Source organism: Petaurus breviceps, unplaced genomic scaffold, assembly GCF_028583685.1.
Source record: "Petaurus breviceps papuanus isolate PSGF00001 unplaced genomic scaffold, PetGlider_PUasm1.0 175, whole genome shotgun sequence".
NCBI lineage: Eukaryota > Metazoa > Chordata > Mammalia > Diprotodontia > Petauridae > Petaurus > Petaurus breviceps.
In genome coordinates this window covers 31,497,067-31,512,955 of record NW_027185764.1, presented here as the reverse complement: position 1 = coordinate 31,512,955, position 15,889 = coordinate 31,497,067, and the positions used below count along the sequence as shown (strand labels likewise).

At 39.2% G+C, this 15,889-nt stretch overlaps 1 protein-coding gene across 1 annotated transcript in view; it reads left to right on the top strand.

Moving 5' to 3' along the window:
* Window positions 1-15,889, top strand: part of ACOT12 (acyl-CoA thioesterase 12) — a 78,848-nt gene that overhangs the window by 39,407 nt on the left and 23,552 nt on the right. Inside the window, exons 7-11 of the mRNA XM_069085036.1 lie at window positions 2,250-2,369; window positions 9,264-9,414; window positions 10,388-10,443; window positions 11,436-11,499; window positions 13,630-13,713. Coding sequence (XP_068941137.1) covers window positions 2,250-2,369; window positions 9,264-9,414; window positions 10,388-10,443; window positions 11,436-11,499; window positions 13,630-13,713 — 475 coding nt within the window. The remainder of the gene's footprint in view (window positions 1-2,249; window positions 2,370-9,263; window positions 9,415-10,387; window positions 10,444-11,435; window positions 11,500-13,629; window positions 13,714-15,889) is intronic.

Here is a 15,889-nt window from a genome sequence, read left to right as displayed (position 1 = left end):
TTCTAGAGAGCACAGTGGAATGGTTGGATCATTTTACAGTGGGAGGTGGGCGGTCAGAGAGGTTAAAGAGGAGGAGAATAAGGGAGCAGTTAGTGGGAATGGAGAATAGGGTTAAAACAATGTGAGATGGGAAGTATATAATAGCATGGAAGTAATCTTAGTCATCAAAGAATGAGTTCAGGTAGATTATTCTGAAAATGACCATCTGAGTTCCTAGTTCAAAAATAAAAATAAGATGGCAGTTTTCACACTTTTCTCTGAATTATGGATGTTGATCTTATGACACAGAAGCTCATTGTGACAATGGTTTTATTACAAAGGGGAATAGACTGAATAGAAATAGAAAACAGTCTCTTATGCTTAAAAAATATTCTTTCACTACAAACCTTTTTATGGCAACTTAGAGTGTTTTCTGACCTTAGAAAGTGCCAGTTAGAATTGCTATGGCCAAAGGTTTAAATGAGAAATGAGAAGAAAAAGAAGTAATTTGGGGGAGAATGCATTTAAAACTTTCTTCAATTTTAAAAAAGGTGATTCTGTGTTTAAAATATCCACGTAGGGAACAGAGCAGCTTCAAGGCATGCTGGAGAGTTAGGAAACATTTGAATTGGAACTATCTCTTCTGATGCAACAAAAGCAGAGTTCATGTTTTTCTAAATTTAAAAGAAAATGTAAATATTCATTTATATAGAAAGCACCTCTCTTAGAAAATTGTATTTACTGCTGCTTTGAACTATGCCTAAATGAAGGAATTTTGTTTTTAAATAAAATAAGAAGATTGTCATTCTATAATGACAATGAATCATTTCTGAGCATGTTCCTTTGCAAACAAGAATAGTATACCTAGATGTGGTTGAGTCCTTGCCTCAAGTTCTTTCTACTGCAATTGAAGGACTAAGCTTAACACTTAAACCTATGGAAAATCATGAAATATAACCTTTTCTTCATGTCATTATTGCACAGCCCTCCCTCACTCAAATCAAAGTCAACTGAAAGTTATATCATCATTTCCCTGATGCCATGGTCCTCTTTGAAAGCAAAGAACACACACAATTGTTTGAAATTCGAAATTTCACAGAAATAGTGTGACATGAAGGCAAAAGAGTCTCTTTTAATGGCAGGGCTAATAATTTTTGCGTGTGTGGAAAAATCCACCACCTTCCCACTTCCTTTTAGTGTGCTGATACATTCCCTCAGCTGTGAAAGGAATGAATCAATGACACTGGACCACAGCAGCCTAAGGGCAGAAAAATATGACAACCTCTTCCATATTTCCCTCATGCTACAGTCCAACTGTGGTGGTACACACCATGTCTCTGGCTCCAGGCCTCCCTGAACAAGAGTGTAGATTTCATTAAAACAATTTTTTTTTAATTTTTAAATTTTATTTTGTTAAACATTTCTTAATTACGTTTTAATCTAGTTTCACTGCACTTGGGAGTGCTTGTGACCCCACATTGTGAGTTTGAACCTATCAGACCACCCTCTTGATTTATTTTTTTTTCCAGAATTGATTTATTTTTAGTTTTCAACATTCTTTTAAAAAAATTTTTAAATTAAATTTTATGTTTTTTTCGTTTACATCATTCATTTACACAAGATTTTGAGTTCCAAATTTTCTCTTCCTCTCTCCCCTCCCCCCCACCCCAAGATGGCAAGCATACTGATTACCCCTTCCCCCAGTCTGCCCTCTCTTCTATCTCCCCCCTCATTAAATCAAATTTAACATAGGATCTCCTTCCCTAGGAAGGAGAGGAGAGGAGGTCCATTATCAGTAGGGCAAGGTGACTACCTAGCTGCAGTTTGGTAGATTATCACCCTCAGTACACACAGATAGTACAAAGTTTTTGCAGATGGCACATAGTAACACTACCAACGTGCACAAGCCGTCTATTTGTTTTATTCTTCGGAGGGAAAAGAGAAAGATTTAGCAAGCAATTAACTTAAGCTACAATGAGGGTAGCTTAGCTGGAGCTAGATTCCACCCATTCTAACCAACATTGAGCAGCAGCGTCATATTCTCTGAAGCAGGCCTTTTAGTCCCTTTTAGGACTATAATCCAAATCAGATCAGACTGGCCTCTGTGCCGACACACACCCACTCACCCCAAGTTTGCCCTTGGCGAAAGAATTCTAAGTCTAGTGTGCAATTCCCTGCATAAGGGTTAGGAATGGGCAGGAACATGTTTAGTTTATTTTCCAGGAGGATCTCTTTGGTCTTACTCTTTTTCTTTTGTGTTTCTCATTTAGCCGCCTCTGTGGCTCACATTGCATTCTAAAGTCGGTGGATATGTTTAAATTTTGGGGATCGTCTACCATTGGTGATCGCCTTGTCTTCAATGCTATCGTGAACAATACTTTTCGGAACTGGTAAGAGGTGCCGGAGGAAGCATGTGGGACACCTTGCTTTTAAGACTTTTATTTTGTGATCTTATTGAATAACTTGAATTCAGATTTGGATTTTTATTATTATTATCATTGCTTCGTTGAGGGGAGGGAGAATACAGCCACATAATTTGAAGTGATTGTATCTATTTCATTTTGTGATTCAACCTATTATTTTTATTATTTATTTTTATCATTTTATTGTTGTCATTTATTCGTTTCAGTCATGATTAACTCTTTGTGACCCCTTTTGGGTTTTTTTTTTTCCAAAATTTTATTTTAGACTCAAATTTAACACAAATAGAGAACAGAGAAAAGAAACAAAAACATATCATAAACTTAAATATTGAAACTTAAATACAAAGTTAGAAAGAAAATAAAAGCATGTTGTGTGCATAGCAGAGCATAGGAGAGGATTAAAAATATGTAACAATAAATTTTCATTTCAAGAAAGCCTATATGATAAATAATACTCGTTGTATTGAGAATTGTCCATCTTTTCTTTGTTTCCTTTTGTTTTGTAAGTTTTCTTTTGTTCTCTGCTGTGAACTTTTTTACTTCGTTCTTTTTCCCTCCCTCCACCCCCCATCCTGCCATTCCCATAAATCTAAACACCCTTCTATACCCCTATTTTACCTATTTCCCCACCGTCCCCTCTAAATATCCCTCCCTTGTCCTCTCCCAATTCCCTATGCCCCTACCATTTTATTTCTTCTGAATTTAGAAGACTTTTATAGTCTTCTAAATATTGTTCCCTCTTACACCCATTCCCGATGAAAGTAGGTTACCAGAACTACCAGCCCTCCTCCCCCATCTAATTCCTCTGGATCAATTCTTCCTCTTGCACCTCATTTGTATGAAATAATTACTCTTTTTAGCTGTTCCTAAATGGTTTTACTTTTAAAATTCATATTATACCCAGGTTTACCCCCATCTTTCTGTACCCGATTATAATCAGAATCTCAGACATACATTTTACATATAAAAAGTAAGCAGTCTGTCCTTATGGATCCCTTATAATCAGTCTTTGTTATGTACTTTATATTTCTATTGGTTCTTGTATGTCTATTAAGTTCAGGAGTTTTTATTTTTAAACAAAGTCTTGGAAGTCTGAGAGTTTATCAAATATCCTTTTTTTTTTTTCCATTGAGGATTATACCTTAACTTTGCAGGGTATCATATTTTCGGCCAGAGCCCCAGTTCTTTTGCTCTTTGATATATTGTGTTCCAAGACCTGAGGTCCTTTAATATCTCTGCTTCTAGGTCTTGTGTAATTCTAATTGTGGCACCATCATATTTAAATTGTTTTAATCTTGATGCTTTTAATATTTTTTCCCTTGAGCTTGGGGTTTTGAAATTTGACTATGATATTCCTATGAGTTTTCCTCATAGGATCTCTTTTAAGTGTTGATCAATGGATTTTTTCTATTTCTATTTTCTCTTCCTACTTTCTACTTTCCCCACTCCCCCTTGTTCTAATGCTTCAAGACAATTTTCTTTCATTATTTCTTGTAGTATTGTATAAAGATTCTTTTTTTGATCATAACTTTCAGTTAGTCAGATTATTTTTATATTTTCTCTTCTTGATCTATGCTCCAAATCTATTGTTTTTCTTATAAGACACTTCACTTTCTCTTCTATTTTTTCATTATTCATATTTTTATATTTTGTTTAATTATCTCTTGATCTCTTATAATTTTTCTGCCTTTGTTTTGCCTAATTCTAATTTTTAAGGTGTCATTTTCTTCCTTAAGATTCTGGATCTCCTTTACTAATTGACTGACTTTCCTTTTATACCCTTCTTGTTTTTATTGGATTATTCTTATCTTTTTTTTTTTTAGCTTTTCCTCCATTTCTGTCATTTGATTTTTAAAGTCTTTTTAAGATCTTCTATGAATTCTTTTTGGGCATCTGTCCATTTGACATCACTCTTTGGGGATTTCTTTACTTCAATATCTTCCTTTGAACATGAACCCCAATCATCTCTATGCCCATAGTAACTTTCTATGGTTGGATTCTTTCTCCTTTGCCTGTGCATTTTTGTGTGTGTGTGTGGTAATAGGTTAATTTTTGTAATCACTTCTAGCCCTGGGGTATGGGAGATGGTACCTCTTGCGTCAGATCTTCAGTTCTCCTCTCTAGCTTGGACTCAACTCCTGTAAGTGCCCACAGCCAGGGGCTTTCTGCCCCCCTGCTTCTGCACCCATCTTCTCTGTGCTTGTGATTACTTCCCACCCCCACTGCTCTTCACAGCACTGCTGAGTCTGGTGTTCCTTGTCAGCAGAGTTTCCCTCAGTCTTCCAGGGATCAGACACCCAACTTCCCACTATTCTTGGTGTAAAAGTTCCTGTTGCTGGGGCTGAGGCAGCCTCTCCAACCAACCACCCTCAGGGCTTGCCCCTTGTTTAAGAGGCTGGCTGCTTGTTGTTGAAGTGGATCCTAGCCTAGAGGTGTTTATTCTACACCAAGACCAAATCTCATCCTGGGATTTTTCTTCCAATCTTCTCAAATTGTCCCAGGAAGACTCTGGTTGTGTCCCTATTCTTATTTATCTCCCTCCACCCTTTGCCCAAAAGTGCTATTTTAACTCTTTTTTTTGGGGAAAATCTTGAGAGCTCGGAATTTTCTAACCTACTCTACCTCTTCCCAGAATCCTTTGGGGTTTTCTTGGCTAGGGTACTGGAATGGTTTGCCCTTTGCTTCTCCAGTTCATTTTACAGAGGAGTAAAATGAGTCCAAGAGGCTTAACAACAGAGTCACACAGCTAGAAAGTGTCTGAGGTCAGACTTGAATTCAGGTCTTCTTGACTCTGTGGCTAGCACTCTATCTGCTGTGCCACTTAACTTTTAAATTTTATTAATTTTTCAATTGTAGTCTTTGGTTTCAAATGTACAGATGCACTTTTGTACTACCTTACCAATGCCCACTAAGTAAATTATGGGTGATAAAATGGCATCTCCTGGTCATGATGGGCCTGGCATTTAGCCCTACATATTCCTATTCTGCTTTGTACTTGTTTTTAATTATTCTTTTACATATTTTTTTTTTTGCCTTTTGACTGACAATTGGGGTTAATTAACTTGCCCAAGGTTACACAGCTAGTGTTTTTGTGTTAAGTGTCTGAGGCCAGATCTGAACTCAGGTCCTCCTGACTCTGGGGACGGCACTTTTACTCACTGTGCTACCTAGCAGCCCCTGTAATTATTCTTTCTACAGAGAGCTGTTCTCAGTTATTTGCTGTTGTTCTATTTAAGTATCCAAAAGGATTTTTTTTATTATGTAATTTAATTACTTTGTAATTTGTTTGGTTTTTCTTTTTTGGGGGGATTACAAAACCAATGCTTTGAGAAAAGAAAGTTTAAGTACTTAGAACCGATGGCCTAGCAACCAAACTCAAACCTTACACAAGCCAATTCCATTCTTGCCTGCCTCAACAATGCCCCAGTACTCTCCCTTTGTTTTGTGTTGCCCCCACACAGAGTCCCTTCTAGGGAATCTCAAATCATATAACTCAAAGATAGTTCTTGTCTAAATCTCTACAGATGTGAATAAATGGGTCCTTGGCTATCAGACAAGTACTCAAAGAAACAATGCATGTATCTAGTGTTGTTGAGGTATGGGGTTTAGGGGTACTTGGGACCCCAAAATACTGACACACTGGGTCCTGCCAAAGAATTCAGCTCAAGCCTTCTCTCAGCCAAAGTAAAACAGAGTTTATTAAAGATTCACCATATTGGGTAGACTTAAGGAGCCTGAGCATTTGTGACACTTGTATTGACAAGCAGGCCAGAACAATCTGACAGAGACTGAATCTGAGCTAGATTGAATCTGAGCACCTTCATGGAGGAAAGATGGATCTTCCATACAGAAAGACTGTGGGAGGGATCTAGGGGTGGTCTAGTAGTCTGGGGTGATGGGAAGAAGGGTTCAGGGAGGATCTTGAGGAGGAGTCTAGGAAGGATCTTGGTGGGACTAAGGTCAGACTCTAGGAACAAAGAGAATGGGATTTTGATGGGATCAAAGGTGAGAAATAGCAGGAGGTAACAGACAATGGAGGGCTCGGCTGGGTTAAGGGTAACAGAGATTCAGTCATAGTGATCATGGAAGGCTTTTCGCCTCTAGGGAACTCCAGATCAGTGTCAGGGGGAAAACCTTTAGTCTACCCCATAGAAGAAGCAGAAAATATTTAAATTTGCTCACAGTAGTCCTTACCCAATTGATACAATTTTCCTGCCTTTTCCCAGGGTCCTACTATGTTCTCCCCTTGGAAGGGAAACAAATAATCATTAAGTACCAGGTACTATGGGGATATAAAGTCAGAAGATGAAATGATCCTTCCTTTCATTTCATAATGAGCTTATATTCTATTGGTGGAGATAACATGGACATATAGAAATATATACAGAATAAATACTAAAGACAAGACAGTTAAATAAGGTAATTTGGGAGGAAGAGCATTAACAGAAGAGGGGAGGTAAGGAAAGACTTCATGGAGAAGATGGTGCTTCAGGCATGTCTTGATGACAGTGAAGGATTGTATAAGTCAGAAGGAAGGAGGAATGAAAGCCAGGCCTGAGAATGAATTTACAGCCAGTAAAAAAAGCAAATAAAATAAAACAAAACAAAAACAGTATGGAAAGAGGCAATGGAGTGCTGTGCCAGGGAAACAGAGAAAAGGTTGATAGAGTGATAATCCCTTGCTATTTCTGTGAGTGGCTCTTTTTAGAAAAGCCTAATAGAATTCTAGACTTATGATGTGACTTTTTTTCTTTTGCTTTTTGGAAGGCAGTTGGGGTTAAGTGACTTGCCCAAGGTCACATGGCTAGTTTTTGTGTTAAGTGTCGGAGGCTGGATTTGAACTCAGGTCCTCCTGACTCCAGGGCCAGTGCTCTCTACTCATTTCACCACCTAGCCACCCCTATGGTATGACTTCTAAGGGTGAACTGCCCCTGAAAGGAGCTATCAGGAAGGCAACCTCCTTCACATTGAAGCTGTACCATCTGAATAACTCATGGTAACAGAGAAGGGCAATGATGAAGTCTTTTGCTCCCACATATCTTGGCTTAAATTCTCTTGCTGCTCCTCCAGCTTTGGGGAGCACCAGTGGGATCCCTCTCACTCTCTAAGATGCTGGTGCTGCCCAGGAACTCCCCTTGTCTCACTTGAAGGCTGTCTTCCTGTTCTCTTGACCTTAAGGTTGTTAGCAGGGCAACTCTGAGTCTGGTACTTCCAAGGCCTTCCCTTTCTCTCATACGAGCTAAAGTTCAGGAATTCTCATTGTTTGGCATCCTAGTTACCCTGTCCTAAGGTCATGAATGTCTCTGCTCCTGTCTGTGCAAGCCAGCCCATGTTCTTATGGTGCAAAGACAATTGATACTTTAATCTTGGCACTTGTCATCTCCTGGGCTGAGGAACTGCTGTATTGTGAGCTAAGGAAAAATATTCATTCAATTCCTGGGTGACTTTGAGAGAGGACAATCAGCATCCTTTTGTTCCTCTACCTCAGGGGTTAAAGTCTATGCTCAGGGGTTCTAGTCTCTAACATACACTCAGTAAAGAGGAGGTGTGGGGAAAAGTGGCCAAGTCTGCAATGAAGACAATTTTTTTAAAAAAAAATAGGCCAACACAAAAGATTGGTTTCTACCAAAACAGTACAAATCTCTGAGCCATTAAATTCATTCTGAGTTTATTATGCGTCACATGGACCCAGAAATCCCACTGCTAAGCATATTCCCCAAGGAGGTCAAAGGTAGAAAGAAAAGTCTAATATACATCAAAATATTTATAGCAGCACTTCTTATGGTATGATAATAGCATATAATGATACTATCTAGCATTTACAAAGTGCTTTACAAATATTATTTCATTTTATCTTCCCAATAGCCATGAGAGATAAGTGATATTATATATCCATTTTACAGATAAGAAATGGAGACTGAGAGAGGTTAAAGGACTTGCCCAAGGTTACACTGCTAGTAAGTGTCTGAGGCTGGATTTGAACTCAAGTCTGCCTGATGCCAGGTCCAGTGCTCTATCCTATCCACCACACCACCTAGTTGTCTATTAAACTGGAAACAAAATAGATGCTCATAGATCGGGGAATGGATAAACAAATTGTGGTGCATCAATGCAATTGGCTATTACTGAGCCAAAAAATGAGGAATGTGAAAAATACTGAGAAAAATATGAGAAACACTGCAATTGGCATGAACAGATACAAAATGAAGTGAGCAGAACCAAGAAAACAATATACACAATGACTATAGCAATGTAAATGGAAAGAACATCAACAGAAACAAGCTGGGTCAAATGGGCATGAGCACACCCTTCAGAGGGCGATGCCATCAAACTCCCCAACAAAGGCTCATCCAATTGATCAAAGAACTCCCCAAGATTAACCACCTACACAACATAATGAAATCCTCCCTCTCCCTCCTCCCACATCCAAGGTACCAAATGAGGGATTGTGCCTATTAATTCAAGCAATGCCCCAAATACTTATATAAGCGATTGAAATAAGAAGTAAGTTCTCTGAAGGAACATGCACTGGAGACATAAGCGTGAATACAGGATGGGCCTCCTTTAATCCAAATTGCTCAAGGATAAAAAAAAAAATTCTTCTATGAATTTCATAGGATCAGAAATTTAGAGGACGTGAAAGGTCTAGTCCAAACCCTATATTTTACAGGTGAGGAAATCAAGGTCTAGAGAGGTTAAAGACTTGACCAGGTCCAAGAGACAGGATATGGAAGTGCTAAGGTTTGACCCCAAGTGATCCACCCTGGTTCTCCTAAAGCCCTCCATTCCTCTTCTGCCAGGGAAGTCCATGACAAGTTCTGGTCAGATTCGCCTCATTATGCTGTCGTTTTCCTTTTGCAGGCTGGAAGTCGGAGTTCGCGTTGAGGCTTATAACTGTGATGAATGGTCCAAAGGCCAAGGCCGGCACATCAACAGCGCTTTTCTCATTTATTATGCTGTTGATGATAATGAAGAACTCATCAAGTTCCCCAGAGTCAAGCCTATTTCAAAGGTCATGCTTACAAAAGATTTAATGATCAGGCCTTCTGGCTCCTCCCACAATCGTGACATTGTATAACCCTTTTGCTCACACTGTTCCATACATCACCTGCCATTTAAGCCTTGTCCATTTTTCAGTAAGAACAACTGTTTATGTAGTACTTTGACATATACAAAATATAAACTATTCAGTTTCTGTGGTCATTCGGTTGTTTTCAGTCATGTCTGAGTCTTCATGACCCCATTTGGAGTTTTCTTGGCAAAGAAACTGGAAGTGGTTCCCCATTTCTTTTACAGATAAGGAACTGAGGAAAGCAGAGTTAGGTGACTTACCCAGGGTCACATGGGTAGTAAGTGTCTGAGGCTGGATTTGAACTCAAGATGAATTTTCCTGATTTCAGACCCCGAGCTCTAGCCACTGGGCCACCTACCTATGCCATCTCTACATGTTCATAATCTCCATCTACGTGTGTCTTTCCCTACTTAAGAAGTGGTGGCACTTCCTTCATCTCAGAACTGTTTTTTTTTTTCCCCATATCTTCTCCACACCTCTGTTCTGAGAAATAAAGGAAAGTAGCCATGCTATAAAGTAAAGGAGCAAGAGAAGAAGTCACAGGAGTAGCATTTTTAGCCATTTATCTCTCTATATGTTAAGCAAGTGTTAACTCTTAAATCAAAGGATATTCCATACAGGTATAAGAGTTCATAACTAAATTCTAAAAATTATTTGGTAAAAATGTGCAAAAGTAAAGAATGCTGATTGAACTTGGGGCTAGAGGACCTGGTTTGGAATCCCTACTGTTATCTATAACACACATGTCCTTGGACAACTCCCTTTTCCTCTAGGCCCTTACGTCTCTTCACAAATACAATGGGGGAGTAGGGGGGGAGGCGTCAACCTACCTCACTGTTAAGGTTTCTTTTAGCTCTAAATCTAGTATCTTACTGAAAATTCATCAGTAGTTTTTTGTTTTGTTTCTTTAAAGGATGATATTAGAAGGTATTTTGGGGCTATCGTACGTAAGAGAATACGACTTGGCAGGTATGTGTTGTAAGATCTAAAAAAGTTGCTAAAATCTCTTTAATATTATATATAGCAGGATTTTTTGTTAACAAAAGTATCTTTTTTAAGCACTGATTTCAGTCTAGGAACTATAATAGCTATTTAAGAAGTTGTTGTATATACACCAGAGTGGACTATATTATACTGCATCACTGTTGATGACCTTCCAAAAGCTGTTGGACCAGTCAACCAAGTAGCAAACCTACTATGTGCTTACCAGGCACAAGGCTACCTGCTAGGGATACAAAGACTAAAAAGAAACTGTATACCTTCAAGAAACTTTGTTGTTGTTCAGTCATGTCCGACTCTTGGTGACCCCATTTGGGGTTTTCTTGGCAAAGACACTAGACTAGTTTACCATTTCCTTCTCCATCTTGTTTTACAGATGAGGAAACTGAGGCAAAGAGGGTTAAGTGACTTGCTTAGGGTCACACAGCTAGGAAGTGTCTGAGACAAGATTTGAATTCAGTTCTTCCTGACTCTAGGCCTGTTGAGAAGTTTACATCCTACCAATTCACAGTTCTCTTTTATCATTTTGACCAGTCTGATGAATGTGAATCATGCAAATATTAGGAGTAACTTTTAGTTATTTATTCATCTTTTTGATCATTTCCATGGTTGCAGCAAACCCCCGCATCCTGATTCTCCTCCTAATTGCTAATGCCATCCCCCAAATTGCTTTTTGTCTAAGTTCATTCATCATATCTTATCTAGAGCTGGAGGTGACCTCAGAGGCTTGTGCATATTTTGTATACAATTTTTTGTTTATGTATCGTCCTCTCCAATAAAGTTCCAGCTAGTAGGGACTGTTTCCCTTTTCCTCTTTGTATCCCAGTGCCTAGCACAGGGCCTGGCATATAGTGAGTGCTTAATGAATGTGTGTTGAATGAATAGATGAATGAATGAATGAATGTTGTGAGCTGATGACAAAGAGTGAAAGTCACTCCTGAACATTATCAACTTTATTTCAGGAAATATGTTATTCCTCACAAAGAAGATACTCCACTTTGTATTGAATGGGATGCAAGCAAACAGGTGATGGTTTTATAAACTGGATCCCCCAAATGGAAACTAATTCTTCAGAAAAAATGTGGTTCCCCCCTCATTTATTTATCTTGGGATGCCTAGGAAAATGATAATTTAAAGAAGAAAAAACAAGTCAAGTCCACCCCATCATTTTGAAACAAAATCAAATGGCCAATAGCTGGTTACTCATTATAGCTACAGACACAGGAAGCTGTGTAGTCACAGAATAATGGATTCTCAGAATTATAGAAGGGCCTTCAGTGGCCATTGAATCTAACCTGTACTTAGAAATGAATCCTCTCTTCAACATCCCCAATGAGTGGGTGTCCAGCTGCCTACTGCTGCCCAAGGCGGCCCATTCCACTTTTGGACAGCTTTTGCTTTTAATTCAGTTGTTTCTAGATAGCTACTCACAGGTTAATGGCCCAGATCTGGTATCTGTGAGCCCCATTTACTAGTTTGAGAGGTAGTGCACCATTCTGGAATAGACAACCAGCCTTTAAATCAGGATAAGTGGGGTTCAAGCCCCTAACACAGCCTCGCTCTTTGTACATGGGAGTCACTTAGCTTCCTGGTGACACAGATATCTCTCTGATGGGTAGATTAAATTTCCATACTAGACAGCTTCATATGCAAATTAACTTAGAAATCTGAGAGGGAAGCACTTCTTTTCTTTTTCATAAAACTAGGTGCTAGATTTTTTTGAAGATTAGTTTATAATATCTGATGAGAAATGTGTTTGCTCAACACATAGCTGTTACAAACCATACTACAATAAGACTTCAGGCCTAATGTGATTTATAGATGCAAATGTAAACTTTAGATCTGGATACAGACATAGAACAGAGAATGTTAATTTGAAAAAAAATCTGAGAGCATTAAAAGATGAACAAACAGATGGCGGCATGGGCCTGGGAAAAGCATAGTCCCGTGGTCAGGTTTTGATTGTGCTTCTGATGCCACGCCACTGACAGACTTGTATGAGTTAGCAGACCCTTCCACGCCCACTCCAGGAAAGGGGGAAGACAGAAAGTTTCCCCACAGAGCACCAGCCTTCTGGGCCACAATTTCTTCTCAAGTTATTTCAGTGTTGATCGATTTCGTGCTTTGTCGTCTTTGCCAGTTTGAAGGGGGTGAGCCTGGCCTCTACGTGTCATGTACATCAGTGATGTCAAACTTGAAAGGAAATGGCAGCTATTAATCCAAAGCACTCTTATAGCTGCATATTGGCTTAATTTTAAATGTAATGTTTTAGTCATTGTTCAGTTGATTTTCAGTCATGTCTGACACTCTATGACCCCATTTGGGGTTTTCTTGGCAAAGATACTGGAGTGATTTGCCATTTCTTTCTCCAGCTCATTTTACAGATGAGGAAACTGGGGCAAATAGGGTTAAGTGACTTGCCCAGGGTCACACAGCTAGTGAATGTCTGAGCCCAGATCTGAACTCAGAAAGATGAGTTTTAGCTGCCCAAATGTGATGTATCTTTGTTTTATTGTGTTTTTATTTATTTTGTTAAATATTTCCCAATGACATTTTAATCTGGTTCCTCAGCTGGGAAGTGATGCTGGCCACAGGCAGCTGGCACGTTTGACACTTCTGATTTACATGACTTTTGGTCTTCTCTATATCTGCATCAAATCCCCATATCCTGCTCTCAGTTGCTAGTGTCCTCCCCCAAGCAAATTTCTATCAGTATATGTTTCTCAGGTCACAGATCTGTGGCTCTGTATGACTCTGGGCAGGTTGCTTGATCTCTGTTGCTTTATATGAAAATAGTGCTGATAGTGATGGGACTAGATGCCCTGTGTGGTTCTTCCAGTTCTGTAAGTTTAGGACTTCAGTACTGATTTGCATAAACTCCAGTCCAGATCTTTGCAAGTTTCTAGATTTGAACCTAGTTCTGGACTAGTGAGCAATCAAAACTTTCCATAGAAATTACCTAGTTCCCTGAGGACTGAGTCTGGTCTTAGGAGTGGGCTGAGTGATCCCAGTATTTGTGAAATATTGTACAAAGAGAGGGCTCATGAATTGCCCCATGAATGCAGGCTCTCAGTCAACTTGCAAGTAGTTTCTAGTATCCACTGTCATTCCTGCACTTTTGACTTACATCTCCCCCTCGAAACAATTCCATTTCAGGCATACTTGAGTCACAGCAACGTGGATGCTCTTGGAGCTCTGGCAGCCAAAAGTGGTTGGGAAGTCACCACCACTGGGGAAAAGGTAAGAGAGGGACATCGGGTGGCTGAAGAGGCATGCCCTGGTGGGCATGGCTAATGGGCTCCACAAAAGAACTTGGCGGAATAAAACAGCCTTACAGGAGGCAGTTTGGTTCATAGGAGCAGTGTTGTTCATGGACAGTTGGCCATGGAATGTTTCATGACTTTACCCAAAGAGGTTGATTATAATGTATTAGCCTTGTTACTGCAAAATATTGACAGTTAGGGCAATCTCTCAGGACATATGTCTGTGATGAAAAGTCCTTTCTGTACCAAATCTGAATAGCTTTCTAGCTTTTTGTTTCCCATATGTATGTATAAAATCATTTTGGAATGGCACTTCTCTGAGAAAAGTATTAAGAAGCATTCCAAACTAAAACCAACCAACCACCACCAACAGAAAAACCTACCTTTCCCCTACTCACTGCTCCCCAATTGTTCCAACTAAACTCGTTTACTCATCTTCCCTAAAACGCTTTCTATTTCCTTTTCCTCTGGGCTTTTGCTCCCTCCATGTAGAGTGCTCTCTGTCTTCAAAGCTTATCCAAACCCTTATGATCAATTCAGTACCTAGGCCAAATCCCACCTGCTCTGCAAAACTTCCAAATGCCCCAGCCAGAAGTCCTCCAGACTCCTTTACAATAAATTCAGCAATTAGTAATAAGTTGCCTCCTTACATCCCTTCTATTATGATCATTTTGTGTTATGGCTTTTCACTGGTTTAGGCTTAGTCTCCTTAGCTAAGACTACCATCTCCAGGTGCACAGGTACTAGGTCTTACACTTCTCAGTATCTCTCCCATATGTCATAGCACAGTACCTTGTAGATAGCAACACCTCAATGAATATTTGTTAATTTAATTTTAAATGGATATTAGGGGTTAGAAGCAGCAAAGTCTTTGCAGCCCAGGATCCATTCCAAGATAGCAACATCACAGACTGACCCTATGATCAAGTTTCATTGTCTAGGTTTTCACATCTTCCTTAAAGAGAGGCTCTGGAATTTTTCAGGAATATCCAAAGAAATACTGTGATTTTGCAAGATCATTAAACTCTAATTTGGATCTACCCTCTGTGCCAGGGTACTTTCACTGTCTCTTCGCACACGGCAGCAGTCAAAGCTTCATTTACATGGCCCCAGAGGTCGTCTGGGTCCCAATATTGGTCACCAGCCAAGAGTGGCTTATTGATAGGGAAGGAATACAGATTTAGTTACAGGATGCTTTTTTCTCTTTCTCTAACTCCAGTCCATACTGGTAAAAGATGCTTCAGGGTTTTTTGTTTTTTTGTTTTTTTTTTTAATTTAAGCAATTGGGGTTAAGTAACTTGCTCAAGTTTACACGGCCAGGTGTTTCTGGGTGGGTGCTAAGTGTCTGAGCCCAGGATTCGATCTCCAGGTCTTCTCAACACTGGAGCCGGTGCTCTTACTCGCTGAGCCACCTGGCCGCCCTGAGGGTTTGTTTTTTTTAAGCAATATAAAAATTACCTCTTACATGATATCTAGCACCTGAAGATTTGAATATAAGCAGCTTTGGAAAGCACAAACTCACATCTGGCATGAAAAAGAAAGCCATAGTTAGTGTTCTTATATAATTGCACTTTCGTAAAGGGTAAAAAAAAAAACCCAAGGATAATGGGAAATACTACCAATGGTTAGCACAGAATTATTGTCCAAATCATTGAGAGCAAATGTTGTAGGATGAAGGATACTTAATCATATATCTCTCTGTCAGAATTTGTATCTGTCTTTTTTTATTCTCTTTATGATGAAACCCTAATACCTATGAAACTAGGAGAAGGGAAAAAAACATCTCCTGGGTACATTTTAAATTATATATTTTTCCTTGGAGGTATTCTCTTCCTCCTACCTTTTAATTTAATAATGCTTTCAATGAAGCTGTCTGCTAAACTCATCTTTATTTCAGACTTGGAAAATTTTCCCTAGTTCTCATTGCAGATTAGTTATGAAATGTCCAAAATTTCTCATGAAGCATGGGCAATTGGTTATGAGATTGGGTAGTATTAACTTTCAGTCTCATCTGTTTCTCTGCATGGATGCTAAAGAAATAATGAACCCTTTTTCTGACCTTCAGAAGCTTACACTCTAGTTGAATAGACAGGATATCCAGAGCCATAACCAGCAACTTTGACAACCGGGGCAGGCTTAAAAAAAATCACCTA